This window comes from Tenrec ecaudatus, chromosome 14 (genome assembly GCF_050624435.1).
Source record: "Tenrec ecaudatus isolate mTenEca1 chromosome 14, mTenEca1.hap1, whole genome shotgun sequence".
NCBI lineage: Eukaryota > Metazoa > Chordata > Mammalia > Afrosoricida > Tenrecidae > Tenrec > Tenrec ecaudatus.
The window spans coordinates 12,014,842-12,035,183 of record NC_134543.1 but is presented as its reverse complement, the minus strand read 5'-3'; the positions used below and the strand labels follow the sequence as shown (position 1 = coordinate 12,035,183).

At 53.7% G+C, this 20,342-nt stretch overlaps 1 protein-coding gene across 2 annotated transcripts in view; it reads right to left on the bottom strand.

Moving 5' to 3' along the window:
• FBLN5 (fibulin 5) overlaps window positions 1-20,342 on the bottom strand; it is a 75,657-nt gene that overhangs the window by 22,501 nt on the left and 32,814 nt on the right. For both annotated transcript variants that reach the window (XM_075532087.1, XM_075532088.1), the window contains 3 exons: window positions 7,157-7,279; window positions 3,411-3,527; window positions 314-433 (listed from right to left, as the gene is read on the bottom strand). In XM_075532087.1, coding sequence (XP_075388202.1) covers window positions 314-433; window positions 3,411-3,527; window positions 7,157-7,279 — 360 coding nt within the window. The remainder of the gene's footprint in view (window positions 1-313; window positions 434-3,410; window positions 3,528-7,156; window positions 7,280-20,342) is intronic.

The following is a 20,342-nucleotide window of genomic DNA, read 5'->3' as shown; positions in this document are numbered from 1 at the left end:
CATCAGGTGGCTGACTCCCCTTCCTCTGCAGCCCCCACCACAGGCCCTCGAAGGTAGCACCACTGGCTTTTACACTGGGGGTCAAGTGACAATGGCCAACCCTTCCCTTGGATGTGGACACCATCCCACCTCTCGGGAAGTGACTCATCTCCACTGTGGGAACATGACCGGCCTGTGCCGGGCAACCTCCCCAGAGGGAGATGTGCCTGGGAACTGAGAGGAAGCACCTGAGCAGGAAGCCCTGGCCCCCACGCCCACCCGCTGCCCGGGGCCCCAGGTCCAAGGGGGCATCTCCGCTGCCGTCGCCCCTTACCGCTGCAGCGAACACCGTCCTCCTCCAGTTCATAGCCGGGGTCACAGCGGCAGATGAAAGAGCCGTAGGTGTTGACGCAGGTTTGCACGCAGGGGTTCTCGGCGGCACACTCATTCACGTCTGGAAAAAGCCAATGCATGTCACTGACCATCCCGGCCGCACAGCAGCCAGGAAAACACACCGGCAACCAGACCTGTGACCTCTCCTCTCAGCGCCCAAACTCGATCCAATTCCCTGCCATAGAGCCACTACGGACGCATAGAGACCCTACGGAACAGGGTAGAACTGCCCCTGTGAGTTCCCAGAACCGGAACTGTTTACAGAGTAGAAAGCCCTATCTTTCCCCGCCAGACCCCGACATGTTTGCTAAAAGGACAGGACCTTTCCGTGCATGTCCTTCTCTGGGTACAGCTCTGGAAAGGGGCACAAGCTGGTCAGTCCCTTCTCCAAGGTTCACCAGCAGGAACCCCCGATGAGGCCTGCTTCTGCCCCGCACCCCTCATTCCAGCACCAGCTGCTTTGTCACCCATGCCGACTTTAAGGTCTCCGGTCGGGAGCCATGCAGAACAGCATCTATTCCGCATCTCCAGCTCCACAGGTTAGCAGGGTGGCACCCACGGATATCCTTCACGGGGCTGCCTCCTGGGTCACTGCCCCAGCTGACCACCAGGGAAAGAGGTTAGGTCAAGGAGAGGGCTATACGGGGCCCTGAGAAATGCCGTGGAGCAGGGGATCCATTCACCACACGTGGCAAAGGGTGCACCACCCATGTGTCAGAATGCACGCCACCGTGTGCGTGTATCGTGCCATGATGACCACTCCAGGAGGAGGGACACGTTTTCTTGAGGGTGAGAGAGATGCCCACGTCCAGCCAACAAGGACCCAGTAAGAACTGGAATATGAGTTGTGTGGGGTGGGGGGCTTTCCAAAATATCAAAGACTCGTTCTGCACAGCTCAGCCCAGGGAGGGGCGGGAGTGGGCAGCGATCTTTCCAGGTGCTAACTGGCTCATTTGAAGGAGAAACGGGTCCTCAGCCCACAGCCACGTGCCTGTCAGCAAAGTTGCCACAGACAAGAGATGTTTTCCGGACCCCATCAGGCAGGGTAAGAGGTTTGAGCCGCTGAGTGTGTGTAGAGGGGAGGGGCTTCCTAGCGAGAGGGTTTTCATAAAGGGGAGGACCAGGTCACACAGCTCCTATTCCTGGCATCTGCAAAGGCATCCAGGTAGGGAGAGTGGGTCCCCTGAGAGATCATGGGAGGGTGGGGGCCACTCCCACCACCCAGGAGACCAGGGCAGTAGCCACGGGGCTATGCCACTGAGTGGCATTCCAGGCAGCACTTGGGATGCCCAGGGCTGGTGGTGCCAGTCTGGCTCGATGCTTGCGACAGTAAGACCATGAACTTGTGTCTTGTCCTTACCAGGGTTCTCTCCCCTGGGTTTCCCAACAGCCCTCATGTCTCATCCATGCATACGGGCCTGGTTGACCTTCTGAACCTGCACCAGGTAAGACCCTCCCCGACCACACCCCCAGCTTTGGGACAAGAGGCTGCATGCGTGCTGGGTCTGGCTCTTGTCCCTGCCCCCCACCTGGCTGTGGGACAGGGGTGAACTGTTTCACCTCTGTTTCTTCTTCTGTGACGCAGGGCCACAGACAGGGCCTTGCCCGCCTCAGAAGGCTGGTGTTGGATGACAATGAGGCGGACAGACGGGAGGATGCTGGGGAGAGGACTTTGTACTCCCAGTTGCTATGCCTACAGAAGCCCCATAGATGATGGAGGGAGCCCGTTGTCCATGGGCTCGACCAAGGTGGCAGCCCACGGGCTGGGAGGCCCAAGCCCAGGCCCAGGGCTATGCATCCTACTTTGTGCCTCTGTGAGACCTGGCCCTGCCACAGCTTGATCTGCTCCTTGTCACGGGCAGACCTGTCCCCGAGATGCCTGGAGGGTACAGTTGTCCCCCACCCCCAGGAGATATAGGGTACACTGCGCCCCTCCAGGCTGGCCTTGGCTCAGAGAAGTCTGCATCTATCCCATGCACAACAGCAGAGGAGCCAGGAGCCCCCAGCCCTCTGGCCTGGCCTCCTCCCCAGTCAGGGGAACACGGCTGAGACTTCTTGGAGCAGTGTGCAGAACTGCCTATAGAGGGGAGACTTACAAAGAAGCCAGGATCAGACTCCTTCACACGGATGCCTTCCTGTTTACTCAGTGATTTCGATGGGCTCAGGCTGGTGGAGACATAATATCCTCGACTGGTTGGCCTGGCGCCTGCTGCCCAGACTGCTCGTGGTGTGACCAGGAAACAGGCCCTGCAAACCCTCACGGCAGCTGCAGACAAAGACCTCATTCTGTGTGACCGGCTCTGCCCCCACCCTGGCTGAGGAGCTGCCTGGGATGGAGGCTGAGTGCCAGGGGCCAGAGGCCAGGGGCCAGGGCCGGACTTGCACTAATTCCTCAGGTCTTAAGCCCCCGTCCACTTCCTGAGCAAAAGAAACCTTCCAGCCTGAGCCGTTTGTTGATCTTACTTATCAGCACTTGAAAGGATCACATGAAACCCTTGGTTCTCTTCTGTGCTTGGGTTGGGGGCGGGTGGGAGGACACTGAGCGGAAGAGGCGGTCACCGCCACCACCGCCAGGCCTTCGGCTAAGTCGGAGGCCCTCCTCAGCACAGGTGAGAGGCGTCAGGATGGCCCGAGAAACACCTGTGTAACGTGTAGCTGTTGACTTTGTGCTTGCTCAAGGGTCGGGGGGGGGGGGGCTGGGGGCTCTTGGCTCTTGAACTTCAGCTACACGACCCGAGGAAGGGTTCTGACTTGCCAAGCAAGTTGGTGAGGCCCCGGGGGTGGGGCGGGCCGTAGGGAGCAGACACAGAAGGTGAGACAACCGTCTCCAGACAGTGGTGGCGGGTCTGGGCTCCCCAGCAGGATGCAGTGCGCAGGTCAGGCGGTTCCCGGAGGCAGTGGGCGAGGGCGCAGGCAGCGGGGCTGAGGCGGACCTTCCGCACACTTTCTGGACAGCGAGACACTACAGACATAAGTCATCTGGTTCCGAAGCACCTGGCCCCTCCCATGGCGCTGAGGCTGTCACTCAGGTCACGTACCTTGGCAAGACCTCCCGTCCTCGTTGAGGGTGAAGCCCGGGTTGCAGGTGCAGGAGTACGATCCGGGCACGTTGGCACACAGCTGCTGGCAGTAACCATAGCGACACTCGTCTATGTCTGGAAGCAGAAGCACCGGGCCGGTCAAGGTGGGGTCCCCTGCTCAGCCAGCCAAGACAAAGGCACCTGGGATGACCTGCCTCTTCTGAGCGAGGCCCGCCAAGGACAAGAAGGGGAGCCCGTGCCTGCAGAGTGCAGTCTTGGGGTGCTCACTGGATGCTCCGTCTCCCTTCCATGCGCTACCTCCCAGCACACCTCACTCCCATGAGCATCTGAACCTAGCTTGAGGGTGGTTGAAGAAAGCTCAGCTCAGAGTGGGAGGGTGGGGAGGGGACGACACTTGAGATGAATTTGACCTTGAGATGCTCACACCCCTATGTGAGCTTCCCACTGCCTGTGGGGAGACCAGCCAGCTCACAGTGTCAGAGGGATCCCCAGCAGGACTCCCCTGGGATCCTCCCCTACATGCCTCGCCAGCTCCATTGACCATGAACATGGCCAGCTGTCAAGGGCAGAGCCAGGATGAGGCGAGGAGTGGGAGTCTGGAGACCCTCAGCCGCAGGTGCGGCCGCAGGTGGAGGCTGGAGTTCACCCTGGCAACAGAGCAGATGTGGAACCTCGGGAGAGCACAAGGCCGTCAAGCCCAGAGGAAGTAGCACCCCTGCAGGAGAATGGTTCTGCCTGCAGAGCCAAGAGATGTGGCCTCCCACTGGCACGCCTCCATCGATGACCAGGAAGGGACTTCCCAGCACCTCGTGGTGACAGGATGAGGAGCTATAGGATGCCCTCCTGGGGGACGTGGTGGGTGATGAAGGAGATCGTCCACCTGCAGGTGGAGAGGGACCTCTCACCTTTACAAGTGCCTGCTGTGATCGGCTGGTCTGGCTGTGGCTTTAACTGGTCCTGTTTCTCCCCCACACCCCTTGGTCCCGAAGCTAACCATGTCCCCTCCCTGATGTTTCAGCTATGTTAGAGCCATCCAGGTCTCTGGGGACCAGTTCCCACCCCGAGTTCCCATGCCTGGTTTCCACGACCCATTGCACTGGTCGCTTCAACTGCCTCAGATGCATGTGAAAGTTGGCCCATCGAATGAGGGAGACCGAAGAAGAATCAATGCCCTTGAACCATGGTGCTGCCAAAGAATACTGAGGTGCCGTGGTGTGCCCAAAGAACAAACAAGTCTGTCTTGGAAGAAGTACAGCCAGAATGCTCCTCAGAGGCAAGGATGGTGAGCCTTCATCTCATGTCCTTTGGACATGTTGTCAGGAGAGACCAGTCCCCGCAGAAGGACTTCGTGCTTAGTTAAACTGGACAGGGTGGTGATAATGAGGAAGACCTGTTTCACTGGCTGCAACCCTGGGCTCAAACCAGAACAACTGTGAGGACGGGCAGTGCTTCATGCTGCTCAACATCGGGCTGTTACGAGTCGGAACCGACTGGTGGCATCCAACAACCACTGCCAGAAAAGACTCCACCTCCGCCTTACTTGCTGGAGCACCCTACTTGGATTGTGTGCCCGTCCTTGAGAATCTTCTGACTCTGAGTGCCAGCAACTTTGAGTCTGGCCCAGCCCACTGCCCACAGGACAGGTCACCATGTAGATCCTGCTTGGAAGCGCACATAGGTTATCTTTGGCCCTGACATTTTCCTAAGGCTCAGGAAGAGGGGTTCTTGATCCTGGGAGTGCTTTGGAGGTAAACCAGCTCTGTCTTGTCCCCACAGGTGCCCAGAGCAGGCAAGGAGCCTGGGCATGCAAAAGGACAAAATCCATTCCTTGACCATTAGGAAGGTGACTTTGGAGTGACATGTGGACATGCTGTGCCATGCGGGAACCACATCAGAGCCCGGAGCGTCCCCTGGACACTTCCCACTCTGTGGAGCGGGGCAGTCCTCCCAGAGGGAGGAAGGAACCGGTTGCTGCGCCCCTCCGATGGGGCAGGCTTCCTGGCCTTCGTTGCTGTTGGTTGCCCCCAAGACAGCCCCAGAGCACAGTGAACCCGTGCACAGTGGGACGAACAGCTGCCTGGCCTGGCACCATCCTCATGATTGGCTGAGGATCAGGCCACTGGGACCCTTAGGGTTTTCCCATGGACTGTTTTTCAGAAGTGGATCACCAGGCCTTTCTTCCATGCTCATCTTAGTCTGGAAGCTCCGTGGAAACCAGTTTGACACCCTAGCAACCCACAAGTCTCCACTGACAACCAGGTGGTGGGTGCACAGGAGGTGCATTGGCCAGCAGTCCAACCCTGTCTCCTCAATCTCAAAGTCCACTCAAACTCAATGCCACCAAGTCCACCCCAAGCCATAGTGGCCCTAGCGGACAGGGTAGAACTGCCCTTTTGGATTCTGAGTGTGTAATTCTTACAGGAGTAGAAAGCTTTGTCTTTCTCTCACTGAGCGGCTAGTGGTTCCAAAATCCCGGCCGACCTTGTAGTCAGGAGCCCAGCACTTAACCAGGACACCTCCAGGGCTCTGTTCTGCACCAAACCAAAAAGCTCACTGCCTTCGAGTCGATTCTGATCCCATAGAACAGAGTAGAATGGCCGTTACACTTTACAAGACTAGAAAGCTTTGTCTTTAAGCTCCCAGTTCTCCGACTCTGAGGGTGAAAACGCCCTTCCTAAATCCAGCAGGTGAATCCCTCTCACCTGTCCTCTCGAGTGACCAGTCCTCTCTAGCGCCCCTGCTGGTGGAAACACCTGGACGGAGAAGTAGGAGACGCTTTCGATCCAACTCAAGTTCCCCCTCTGTGAGTCTCAATTCCCAATCTCCAAAAGTTGGATGAACTAACACTGCACACCTTCCCGGCTCTGGGATCCCACGTATCAGGTTCCCTTACAAAGTACCTCCCCTGCACAGCTCTGTGTGTGTTCAAACAAGCGGCATCACATTTTCCATTCTGGCAGCGGGCAGTTAGACTGCACAGCAACCGCCATGGTCCCCAGCGCCCACATGCGTGCAGCCCTTGGGCAGAGCACGCCCGGAAAGCCAGGCCAAGTCTATTCCAGCTTATCAGACCCAAGGCCAAGTCAGCCAGGGATCTGTGGGCGGACCCAAACTCGGCCTCCATCGAGAGGGGTTTGGGAGGAAGAAGCCGGCTTGTGTTTGGTTTGACCTGTTCCTCAGCTCGGCCAGACCTGACGTTTCGATAACAGAATCTCGCCTTGGAGAAGTGAAACCGGCAGGATGTCCCCTGCGCACCCCCACCCCCCACCCCCAAGAAAACACAGTACAGATGTCACAACCTGGAAACAGACATTGAAGTGACAACCAGGATGGCCAAGAGTTCATCCACTTGGCTCAGAGGAGCATGAAAGGGGGAGGGAAGGAAGAAGCCAAAAGAAACAGAACAATCCGGGGCAGGTGCCAGTGGCGAGGGAGGGGCAGTTCTCCCATGGAGGAGGGGAGACTCCTTGGCGGGGAGAGGGAAGGCCATAGCTAACGGGGTGGGCGTGGGTGGGGGCAACCGTGCAGGACTGGGAGGAGGATGGGGCCCCTTTCTCTTGGTGATGTCTTTTAGTAGGACACAGCAGGACTGTCCTCGACCAGCCCCCACTTGAAGGCAGGCAGTCCTGACTAGGGGAAGTCAGACATGCATGAGACCTGAACACACTCATGATGGGGCCGGTGACAGGTGGCGGTGTCACCCGGGTCAGTGATGGTGTCTGAGAGGACCGGGGAGCCGTTACCTAAGCATTGTCCTTCCAGGAGCCAGTAGCCGTCGGTGCAGGAGCAAGTGTAGCCCCCCTCCGTGTTGATGCAGATCTGGGTTGGGTTGCACTGGTGGGAATCTGTCGCACACTCGTCCACATCTGAAACACAGACATGTTCCAAAGAACGTCACGTGCCTTCATCGAGAACTCAGGGGCCACCAGAGGTGTCAGCTGTTGAAGTCGAGGAGCAGAGACCCGCCCGCCCCCCTGGCTCGCCAGAAACCCACAGAGGATGGCCCAGAAGGCCAAGAGACAGACGTGTCGTGGCTGGGTCACCTGACTCCATCATTCTGTGAAAATGCATCCGCTTGGTCACAGTCATTGCTGGAAGAGGCTCACTCATTCCGTGTGAAATAGGCGTTTCATGTGGAGCTGCTGTGTGCTCAGGATCACAGTAAACACCACTGAGAACTAACACAACTGGAAGAAATGCTCCCAACCATCAGAAACGCCTAGTCTACTCTAGTCCCCGGGTCATGTCCCTCTGTCCTGGCTCATGCTGCTGCTGACCCATCCCCCAGCCCGGTCTGTCTGGTGGAACCTGAGGGTACTTGTGTCCATGTCCATCTCTTCTGTTTAATTGGGACTCCAGCTGTATCCGTGGCCATAGCAACCAAGGCACCTAGGACATGGACAGTGCTCAGAACAGTTTGTTAAACCTTTCCGTGACCCATGGGACATACAGTACCCACCTCCATTTTCCACTTCTGGGGTTTAGTGGAAAGTGGCCACCCCACTTTTAGAGTATGCCACTGTCTTCTGGACCCTTGTATAACTGCACAAATAAATGAGCCTCATCCCACCCAGCCAGCACTGAGATCCCTCGAGACATATGTATCCCACTACTTGTATCAGAATCCATATTATCTTTTTTTTTAATTTCCCCCTTTTATTTAAAATACCTTCCTGTACTGAAAATGCCTTCCTGTTTCAACAACAAAAAAAGCCAATGCAGAAGATAATTGGGTCTTGAAAGGGCTAAGCTGAAGCCAGTTTTTCTCCCTTTCATCCCTGCACCGTCCTTAGGGGAACACCCGGGGTCCTCCAATGGGGCCTCCTTGTGCCACGATCTCACATGGACCTCCAGGAGGAGACTTTGCACCAGGCATTTACCCAGTCATCACCCAGCCCCGCAGCCGGCCTGTGCCCGCGCCTCTGTCCTCACCCCCTCTTTCCCCCTTCTCCCTGCTGCCCTCACACACACCACTGGGAATATGTTCAACACGGTGGCTCACTGGCCGCTGCGACCACACTTACCCTGCCCCACAAGCCGGGCTCCTGACTGCATGTGACACAACAGAATGAGCTGAACTCAGGCGTGTCACCTCTCCACTCTGGACAGGACCACAGAGGCCAGCGCGTCTGCAGCCCAGCACAAGTCCAGCAGGGGAGAGAGGGCTGCCTTCTGCCCACCCCGCCTCGAATACGGTCAGCCCCTCGACCATCCAGACGGTCCCAGGCCCAGAAACCCAGCTCCTCGAGGGTGAGGATGGTGTGTGGCACAGAGCTACGTGACCCATTCAACAGACGGTTTGTCTGGCGTCCCCGCGTGATGCAGACGCTTCATGTCCTCAGCTTATCAAAAGGTTGATGTTCAGATCTTCCCACAGGCACCTCAGAAGACCGCCAGGCAATTTGCTTAAACATCCTCACCATTGAAAAGCTCTGGGCACACCGCTCATGCTCGGACACACAGGGGTTGCCGCAAATGAGAGTCAACCCCATGGCACCTGGCTTGGCCACTCGCCTCTAAGGACACCCCACTGCACCTCAAAGCCACCAGCTGCCTGGGCACCTCTGAAACCAGCCTTCACGCTTCCAAACATGGGGAGCCTACAAGAGCCTGGGTTCCACACCAGAGGCCGCCCCCACTCCCGATTCTGCCCACCATCAGTGTGGCGATGTACAGCCTCGGTGGCTAATCTCCAGTCCAGACCCCAGTGGCCGAACCTCTTCCCCTTCTGCCCCTGGCCCCACTCCCACCCCCAGCCCTGCCAGCGGGTCATACGTTGCCAGCTCATCAAGGCCTATCAGCCAGGGCATATCCACATTGTTCCTGTGGGGATGATGGATGGCAATTGTGCCCTGGGAACAGCCGTGCCTTAGAAATCTGCATTCTTTTTCCTGCCTCAGGACTGGCAGTATGTGGAGGTGGGGTGGGGGTGGGAGAGTGGGGGGGGGTGGCAGGGATGAAGGGTGACGGAGACTGATGTGGGGAAAGAACTGTTGGCAAGACTCGATCCCAGCTAGTTCCCAGGTCCCTGTGTTTGTGTAATCCTGCCACACACAATGCGACAAAGCCCAACAGAGAAACCAAACACTTATTCAAACTGTGTGTGTGTGTGTGTGTGTGTGTGTGTGTGTGTGTGTGTGTGTGAGAGAGAGAGAGAGAGAGAGAGAGAGAGAGAGAGAGAGAGAGAGAGAGAGAGAGAGACAGTAAAATACTCAGGCTACAAACCAAAGTCTGCTTGCTTCATTTTTGAAAACTTCCAACACATTCACGTCCTCCCCCAGGGCTGCAACACCCAAACCAACTTCACTGCCACAGTCGATGTCGACTGACTCAGAGGACAGCGTCGAACTGCCCCCTGTGGGTTTCTGAGACTGTAACTCTTTACAAGAGGTATAAGAAGTCTCTCTCCCAGGGAGGCGGGAAGTTTCAAACTGCTGACCTTGTGGATCTCAGCCCCATGCAGAACCACTTCGCCAATGGGACTCTGATAGCCGAGGGAGAGGTCGGGGGCTAGGAGCTGAACTCTCAGTAGTTCATTTCCTTGACTGTCAGCAGAAAGGGCATGTTCAGAATTCAGTAGGTTCCTGGGAGTTTGGGGACCATGAGGCCAGGCTGGCCTCTGGGAATATTCTGTAAAGGTCTGGTGCATGGCTGAGCGAGCCTGTACCCAGACCCTGACACATGGGGCTCTCTGCCAGGGCACTGACAGGACCCCGGCGGGCTGTGCCTAATGAGTTTGTCCATAAGTAACTCCGAGCACATCTGTTAACCTCGGGGTTCTGCAGAGAGGGCATGTGAAGCTTCCTGCCAGGTCGCTGTGCGAGCACACACCACTGGGTGGCACATAGTAGGTGTTCAATAGATTCTTGTTCCCCTGCTGGTCAGTGCTCTCTCCGGGCTGTGAAAGAGAGAGGGCCTGGCTCTTTCCTGCTGTGAGCTCTCTGTCTGGGCTTCATCAGGGCCACAAAGACGTCTGTTCACCGGCTCTTCTGTGATTCAAAGCCGGGGACTTGTGCCTCTCAAGACCCAGCAAGGGGCAGGGGACCAGGATGCGAGGTGGAAAAACAAAAAAGAAAAAGAATTGCTTTCCTTCTTGACTTTTGGTGTCCCCCTCTGCGATGGAAGGCATTTGGCATCTGTGGGTCGTGACGCGGAGCCCTGGTGGTACGCTGATCACAGGGTAGCGCAGATGTCTCTGTGAGAGTGAGAACAGCATCAGCCAAGGGGCACCGGGAGACGCTGTCCAAACGTACTTGGAAGAATCCTCCTTTCCAAAGGCCCCTATGATTCCTTTTTTGGACATGGTGAAAACCCTTTCCAGGGTAGTAGATTTTCACGCCGTGAGACAATAAGTGTCCCCAGCCCACTCCTGTTCCTCCCCTGCCCAAACTCATGGTGCTTGATAAGGGAGAATAACAATGGCTCATTTCTGTGCCTTTGATTGAAGTCCGTTTCAGGCCTGCTGCTGAGCTGGGTCAGTGCCATTTTTCAGGGACGTAAGTCCAGCCAAAGCTGGAAGCTACACAGGGCCTCCTTCCCAAACACCTGCTTCATCGTAGATCTCAGCCCTGGAGAACTCGCTTGGTGACTCCCCGGCACATCTGCACTCCACGCGGCTTACAGGTCCCAGGCAACCATCAGAAACCAGAGTGCCTCGTGTGTACAGGACTTTCCCCAATGCTCCGTAGAGAGCCTGGGACTCAGGATGCAGTTTGCTTACTCTGTGCCTGCCATTAGGCACCAGATACGCGGCCCATCTCCCAGACATCGACTGCTTCTCTTCTCTTGGATGAAACTAGCTGGAATCCAGGTCCCAATCACTGTGTGGAGTCCATTTTTCTATCCATTAAGGGAGTGCTTCAAGAAGAGCTCGTACAGGCCCTGCTAGCTCTGACCTTCGACAAACTATGCAACTAATGGGTTCTTGGTAATTGCTTTCATCCACAGAGGGCTTGGTAAACATCAGCTGACTCTGGCTGCTTTCCAACTGGGCAGTAAATTGGACAGGACCATTCAACTTCTGCCAGAGTATGAGTGGTCACAGCCACAAGGCAAGGCAGGGGCGCACATGTTTCTTCTGGGCATCCTGCATCAAGATGTCTCCAGAGTCAGAGAGGCCGCTTGTGATCCACTTGAACATGGTATTTTGTTTGTCAGGGGCATGTGGCTTTGGCCATTGTCGTGACTACAAAGCTCACACCACATGTCCGCTCGCTAGAATTCTTGCCACTTGTCCATCAACAGGGAACAATCTGGAACTTGCACAGGCCAGTGAATCGCAAGCTTGGCTGCCGAGGAGAATCTCCCTAGTCGGACATCGTCATGTATGGGGCTGGGGCCTGGAATGCTGCTTTACTTTAATGCGAGCTTATTCCAAAGGAACTCAGCACAGAACCAGTTTGGCAACCTTCCCTGTCGAGACCACCCACTCCCCAGGAGACGGGAGAGACTGACTGCTCCCATACAGACGCACAGCCTCAGAAATCCTTGGGAGCAGCTCCACGCTGTCCCACAGGGCCGCTCACTAGAAGTTGGAATTGACACCATGCCAGGGCACTGGATTTGGTTTGGGGGGTCCCAAAACAGAGAGAGGTGCAGTGGTTAAAATATGTTCGGCTGCTAACCTAAAGGTCGGCAGTTCAAACCCACCAGCCGCTCTTTGGAAGAAAGATGCGGGGTCTGCTTCTGTGGAGAGTACAGGCTGGGAAACCCACTGGAGCAGTCCCAGGCTGCCCGCCAGCATCACTGCACAGCATCAGTTTGAGGGCAATCGGATTTGGGTGTCAAAGCCATTCTTCCCAGACTTCCGTGTCCGTGGGAAACAGTGGGACGCTCGGTAATACGCAGGTTTCGGTTCGGTAAAGTCTGCATTTCTAATGCACCCCCAGGTGAGGCCAAGGCGAGGCTGTGGGTTTAGGACCCACCCTGCTCAGAGCCAGGTGTGACGCCATTCTGGGGGATGCTTGATTCTATGTCCTGTGACCTTTGGGGTGCCAGCCCCCACAATTAAATGGGTCCAAGGGGCAGTGTCATTAAGGGGTAATATTAAAGAGACATCAGACAAGATGAAGCATGTGAGTGCTGACCTCTCGGACCGCCATGACTTCAGGAGCCAGGTCTGCGCAGAAAGAGAGAGACTATATTCCAACCAAGGTTTAGACGCACTTATAGGACGTGCAAGTCCCCCTAGTTACAGGTAACCACATATATAACAAAGTGGGCTGCACCCTAACCCTAAAGCTGCCAGCTACAGAGCCATCAGCCATGTGCTCATAAGAGGTACCCTTAAGGTAGCACTATGATGGGAGGGTGTAGTGGGGAACAATATTAATTACGAGAATGTTATTGGGACTCACTTCCCACTCACAGCATGACGGCCTCCCTCCACCCCAGAAACCCGCCTGCCAGGCTTCTTAATATGTGAAACTACAGGAAACATCCTTTGTTCTCAGCAACCCACGCTGAGTTTTTGCGCAAGCCTCTGGGAGGGCATTGCCAGTGGGTAGCTTGAAGCGGTTGACTGCTAACTGTCTTCTCTCTCTCTTAAATTGCTGTGTGACTTGGGGAGTCTGACCAAAGGGGACGTTCTCGGCAAGGCCTTAACTCAACGGCTTGCTCTTCTGCAGTGCAGACAGAGCCATCTGCAGTGGCTGAGGGTCCACCATAGCCATGCCTGGGCCACCTCGGGCCGCCCACAGCAGCCCCCTCCCTTGAGTTCGCTGGTGGTGCATTGCTTTCTCATGAGCAGCTCAATTCCCTGAATCTGAAGGATGTTCTTGGAAATGCTCTGCAGAGTTGATGACAAAGTGCAAAGGATCACTTCTACAGGGAAAGCGGGACCAGACTTGCAGCCGGTGCTTCAAGACATGAATACAATATACCAGCATGAAGCAGGGCACCAGTAGGGAGTTCTGAAGGGCCGGCCCCAATCCCAGCTATATGAACAGCGCCCCTCCTATAAGAAGAATTCGCTTCAGAGGACAGCACTGAAGCTGCAGCTCAGGGAGAGAGACACATCTGATCAGAGCACACAGGAGCAAATGAAGGGGGTAGGAAGAGAGAGTGGAGCACATCTTGGCCCAACAAGCCCTGAGGATGATATTCCTGCTCAGAGCAGCCAATGCATAGAGAGGACCATAGGGCCAGCCCTACTGTAAGACAGGATGTCCCTCACTGACCCATCGCACTACCCTGGAGACACGGTGCGGGAATTGCACCAAATATGACACGGAGGCAAAACACTAAAGGCATGCAACAGAACAGAAAGGGGAGCAGAGCAATAAAGTCCCCAAGGAATACCAAAAAATAGACTTTGGGGCCAGGGCGTGGCACCCCATCAGATTCGACAGGAAAACATTCCTTAATGTCAAAAAACAGACCTTGAACTATTTACAGGCTTTTCTTTTTTTGTGGTTTGTTATTATTGTTTTGTTTTCTTTTGTTGTTTTGTTTTGTTCTGTCTTGGTTTTTTGTCCATATTATTATCTCTGCAGGTCTATCTAGATAAGATAGGCAGGATAAAAAATCTGGAGGAGAAAACACAGGACCAGTGGTTTGGGGGGACAGGTGAAAGGGGGAGATGGGGGGAAAGAAAGTGGGTGTTAAAAACCCCAGGGACAAGGGAACAACAGGTGATCTAATATCGATGGTGAGAAAGGTGGAGGAGGTCTGGTAGGGCTTAATCAAGGGTAATATAACCGAGAGGCTGAACATGATAGTGGGACAAGAGGATAGTAAAAGGAAATAGAGGAAAGAACTAGGAGGCAAAGGACATTTATAGAGGCCTAAATACAGGCATGTCCATATGTAAATATATTTATATATGATGACAGGGAAATAGAGCTATATACATATATTTATAGGTTTAGTATTAAGGTAGCAGATGGACATTAGGCCTCCACTCAAGCACTCCCTCAATGCAAGAACATTTTGTTCTATTAACCTGGCATTCCATGATGCTCGTCTTCCCGATACGATCGCTGAAGACAAAGCAGGTACACAAGCAAATGTGGTGAAGAAAGCTGATGGTGCTAAGCTATCAAAAGATATAGCATGTAGTGTCTTAAAGGCTTGAAGATAAACAAGCGGCCATCTATCTGAGAAGCAACAAAGACCACATGGAAGAAGCACACCAGCCTGTGTGATCATGAGGTATCAATAGGATCAGGTATCAGGTATCCAAGAACAAATTCATATCATTGTGAATGAGGCGGTGTGTGGAGTGGAAACCCAAAGCCCATCTGTAAGCCACTGGACATCCTCTTACAGAAGGGTCGTGGTGGGGGCGGGGGGGGGGGGAGATGAGCCAGTCAGGGTGTAGTGTAGCACTGATGAAATATGCAACTTTCCTCTAGGTCTTTAATGCTTCCTCTCCCCCACTATCATGATCCCAATTCTACCTTACAAATCTGGTTAGACCAGAGGATGTACATGGGTACAAATAAGAACTGGAAACACAGGGAATCCAGGACAGATAACCCTTCAGGACAAATAATGAGAGTAGCCATACCAGGAGGGGAAGGGAAGGGGGGGAGAAAAGGGGAACCGATCACAATGATCTACATATAACCCCCATCCCAGGGGGATGGACAATAGAAAAGTGGGTGAAGGGAGACATCACTCAGTATAAGACATAGAAATAATAATTTATAAATTATCGAGGGCTTGTGAGGGAGGGAGGGTGAAGGAGGGAGGGCAAAAATGAGGCTATCAAGGGCTCAAGTAGAAAGAAAATGTTTTGAAAATGATGATGGCAACAAATGTGCAAAAGCATTTGACACGATGGATGGATGTATGGATTGTGAGAAGAGCTGTACTAGCCCCAATAAAATGATTTTTTCTTTTTAAAAAAATTACATAGGATAGCAAATGGGACAGAGGACGTTGCCTCCCCCAGCACAGCGTCCCGTTGTAACTCGGCCCTCATCAACAAGCTCCCTCAATGTGATAGGTTGAGTCCTCTCATTTTACACAGGGCCCTCTCCTCCTCCCTCAACCCCACCCTGACATACGTCCACACTCTCATGCTCAGAAGGCCCCCATCTGTGATCCTCTGGCCCCTAGTGTCCGGTAGCCGGCTGCCTGATGCCCATGCCAGCTCCCAACATGCGTGTCCCATTCACGGCACCCCAGAGTTCTAGGATCCCGGGCAAGAGACTTCATCTCTACCTCCGCCCCCAGTGACTAGCCTCACACTATTGCCAAGGACAGGCAGTTCTATTTCCGCAGATTTTGCAAATTCCCACCTTCCACTCCCAAAGGTTGCAGGCCCTCGTTGCCTGATCCCTAAATAGCTGTCTTAACTCAGTACCTCACCTTCTGGCCTCCAGTCTCTCCTCCCACACACCTCTCTTGATATGACCTCCAGAACCATCCAGAACACACACACACACACACACACACACACACACACACACACACACATCGAGGGTTGGCTCTCCCACTCAGCCTTCTGGTTTCCCTACGCAGGCATCTCCTAGCATCTCTCTGGCCGTCTGGCCGCTGGCAGGTCACGCAGGCCTGGGAATATGCACATCTAGGTTCACAGCACTGCATGTTGAGCACCTCCGCCTCCATCACTCACCTGCCAGTCTCCTGAAGGCGGGTGTGCGCGGTGCTGTCCAGTTGGGCACCACTCAGGGCGACTCGTGCACACCATAATGACGCATTGCCCGCTTTATGCCGCCCCTATGATGGGCAGTGCGATGGACTGCTGTGGTCCATGGGTTTCCATGGCTACGCTGTGCCCGGGGACCTGCCGGCCTGCAGAGGGGCCAGCTCCGCTGATAGATAGGCAGCACACCGAGTCATGGTCCAAGCCTGAACCCTAGGGCCAGGGCGGATTCAACAGTGGGTGGTGGTGTGAGGAGCAGGTCCCTCATGCCCTTCCATTCAGGACCTGATGCTCCAGGAGGAGGGACGGGGGAAGGACAGGCAACCCTTTCAACAGAAGGAGTTCTGAGAAACAGACCTGCGGGTGCTTAGGATTACCCATATTTCACCGGAGACCAACCTGCTAGCCTGCTTCCCTCTCATCCCCGATCCTCCCTAGCAGGATCCAGAGTCCCCTGCTCCCTGTCTGCAGCCGGCAGCCCCACAGCAGTGAGCAGTTGTTGAAGTCATGACGCAAGAGGAGTGAAGCACCAGGTGGGGAAGAGAGAGCAGGTGTGGAGGGGCTATGGGGGAGACCATGTGAGAGGGTGTCCCAGGACTGCCCCTCTCCTGGCTGAGCATGGCCATGTGCCCAGCGAGTCTGGAAGTAAGGCCATGGCCACGGACAGCCATGGCTGAAAGAAGTCGGCCATGCCCTGCTCCTATCACCCACCCTTTGGACTCGGTAAGAGTTGGCTCTCATTCAAGCCTAAAATAAATATTTGAGATGAGTAAACACTTTTCAGGATTGCATGTTTGCCTGGCGACGGAAGGCGGGATAGTGGGTGGGCTGTCCTTTCTCACCCACTCCTCTGAGGTCACCGGCCAACTCCGGGATGTCTTGAGGGTGGACGGTCAAGAGGAAGAAGAGCAACATGTAAGGCCAACTGACTGGCTGGCTTTCAGGGCCACCCAAGCCCTGTCCTCCCTCTCCCTACCCCACACACGAAAGGCATGAGGTATCACAATGCTGATCTGCATCTGCCCATGATTCATTTATGTCCCACATTTACCATGGGCCAACACTATTAAAAAGGACAAGGGACTCTGTGTGAACGACACAAGGGTCACGGTCGATCAGGCAAGGCTCCAGAGCATCCCGGTTCACTTAGGTCAATTCCACTTTTGCCCAAACGCAAAGGAACCGAGAGTCAAGTGTCACTGGCCAGGTGAGACCTCTGGAGGCACAGGGAGGAAATGAAGGCGTCGCCGGAAGGGAAGGGAGGAAGAAAGAGGAACCAAGGGGCTCCTTCATGATGTGGGGCAAACTGTGGCCTTGGTGACTTGATTCAAAGAGCCCCCAGGGAAGTAGATGGGAACAAGGGCTTTGAGGGCAGGCCTGGTTCCAAACCTGGCCCTCCTGGGATTCTGAAGCCGTGTGAATTCAAACAATTTCAGCTTGCTTAGTCCCTGCCGTCTTGGCTGGCTCCTTGTAAAGGGAGTACGTGGTCGTGCGGAGCTGATAGGATTTTCTGAAGATCGCTCGCTAGTAACACTTTCACACAGTACCAGGCACGGGATGGCCCTGCACGGTTACAGCTTCCTACGAGGGAGGAGGAAGAGGAAGAAGGGAGACGGCTGGGTGCGAAAAGTGCCCGCCTCCTTCAAGAAGAGAAAAAGAAAGTATTCAACTCCAAGGCGATGGGGTTCTAGTCCAGAACTTCCCACTAGCCCAATAGGTGGCCGTCAGTCTCCCTCAGCTTGTTTCCTTCTCTGGAAAAAAAAAAAAAAGAAAGAAAATCTGAATCTTGAATCCAGAAAGGTTAATGAATGGGAGTCCTTGGGCCTCCAGGTGAGTTCTCATCCTCACTGCTCACGGGCTATGACGCCCCCTGGGGGATGCAAGAGGGAAAGACGTAAACACAACTGGGAGGGGCTCGGGATTGGCTTCTGCACACAAAATTGTTCATCACTATGACCAAGCGGAGGAGCCCTTGTGGTGCAGTGATTTTTGTGTTGGGCTGCTAACCACAAAGTCAGCAGTTCAAAACCACCAGCCACTCCGTGGGAGAAAGATGGTGTTTTCTACTCCCGCAAACAGTTACAGTCTCAGAAACCCACAGGGGCTAGTTCAGCTCTGTCCTGCAGAGTCACTGGGAGTCAGAATTGACTCTATGGAGTAAGTTTGGTTTGGTTTTATTATCCAGTGGGGAGAGGACGTAAGGTAAGAGAATGACCTGCGGGGGCGGGGGGGTAGGGTTCCTGACAGGATTCTACTGTTGTCATGCGAATTCTGGAGTCCAAATAAGCTACCTTCCACTTGCTGGTCTCTTCCTAGGCAGGTCTCTAATGCAGTGTATAAACATCGCCACATCCCTCAGTTCGGTTCAAAAACAGGGAGGATCTAAGGTTCGCCCCCCCTCCCAGGGTTTCTTTCAAGACCTGCTTAAGAAGCATCAGTCAAAGGGTCTTTCCCAGGAGCTCAGGAAAAGACAGAGATGCTAATGGCTCCCTTTCTTCTCCTTACCATGGCCCAGTAGTTGTCTACTCCAGAAAGAGGAAATTCACAGATCAAAGTAAAAAAAAAAAAACGGTGCCTCATTCACCTGACTAATATGTACGGGCCAGGGCAGGATGGCTTGTTTGTGTGTTTCTTAGAATGCCCTTGTATAAGCAGAACTCACTTAGGTTGGTTCTATAAAAATGAGGTGGAGGTAGAGCTGGATAGTGTCTAGAAAAAACAGAAGAGATCAATAACGCAACCAGTCTTACTACTACCAACTAGAGCTATATCAGTTTCTCCACTTGTGAAATGGGGGTCTCATGTGTAAGTAGCTGCAGAGACCTGCGAGGATGAAGAGATGTGGAGGAAATGCCCCTCCTACCTGGGTCTAGGCAGGGGTCCTCAAACTATGGCCCAGGGGCCACAGGTGGCCCACCGAGGACATTTATCCTGCCCGCTGGGTGATTTAACCCCAATTTGTTTTTTTCACTTCAAAATAAGATATGTGCAATATGCATAGGAATTTGTTCATAGTTTTTTTTTAATTTTAACTATAGTCTGGCCCTCCAATGGGTCTGAGGGACAGTGAACTGGCCCCTGTTTAAAAAGTTTGAGGACCCTGGAAAGTATCTATGACCATGGAAGAAGTACTTTCTCCAGGTCATCAAGGAAACCAGTGGGAAAGGAATTGACTGGGTCTATCCTGCTTGACCCTGAGCTTGATGGACTCACAAGCTTCACACGCAGTTTCTCCCTCACCCAGTCAACGTCTGCTTCCCACGGCAAAGGTCCCGAAGGGCCTGGTGTTATACCATCGTATTGCCGGACTCCTCTGCAAGGCTGCTTTGAACGTGCTGTAACTGGAAGGATTAGACCCTTTGAGCAGGAGGGGTGATTCCGCTAATGGCTAGTCACTCGGCATCTGTTCGTCTGTCATTCATTCGACCGGCAAACATCGACCCAGCACTTTGTATGTTCCTGGCACTGTGCTCGACCCGGAGGACAGCAACGTGGAGAGATCATGTTCCAGACACATTCCACAGAACCGGTGTCATGCCAACTGCTTCCCTGACGACCGTGCAAATAGTTAGACCTCAATGACAAAAAGGTACAATTTTTAAACTCTATAAATCTGTACATTCACAAACTTACCGCTAAATAAGTCGGGAGTCAGAAAAAGAACTCACAGTTGAAATGGGAAAGGGTTTCAACTCAGTGGCAATGAAAATAGATGTATACCCAACTCCTTATTTATTGAAATGGCTAGGCTGCAAAGAGCAGGTTCCTATGTTAAAATCAGCAGTAGGTGAAAATAGAGGATGACCTCATCAGATTACAAAATGGAAGATAGCTACATCATTCCACAACTGCCAAATGACATCATCCCATAACTGCCAAATGACATCATTACATAACAGTCAAGTCACACCATTCCATAACCACCAAATGACATCATTACATAACTGCCAAATCACGTCATTCCATAACTGCCAAGTCACATCATTCCATAAACACTAAATGCCTAAGAATTGTGCCCAGTCAAGCCAACACATCACCTAATCCACCATGGCCGGGGCTCCTCTAGCCTCGCGCCTCTCAGAGTCTCACTGTCAGACATAGGCCTTTCATGTGCAGAACAGGTCGTTGATTTTTAACGATTGTTGTAAATGTGAAATGTCAGATAATGAAGTAGTCCATACATGGGGAGTGGGTATAATAGAAAAGTAATGGTGAGAACAGAAATTAATGAAATAGAAAGCAAACCAGTAATTAAGACAAAATAGAAAAGATCGATAAACCCAAGAATTGGTTCTTTACACATGACTAATAAGATT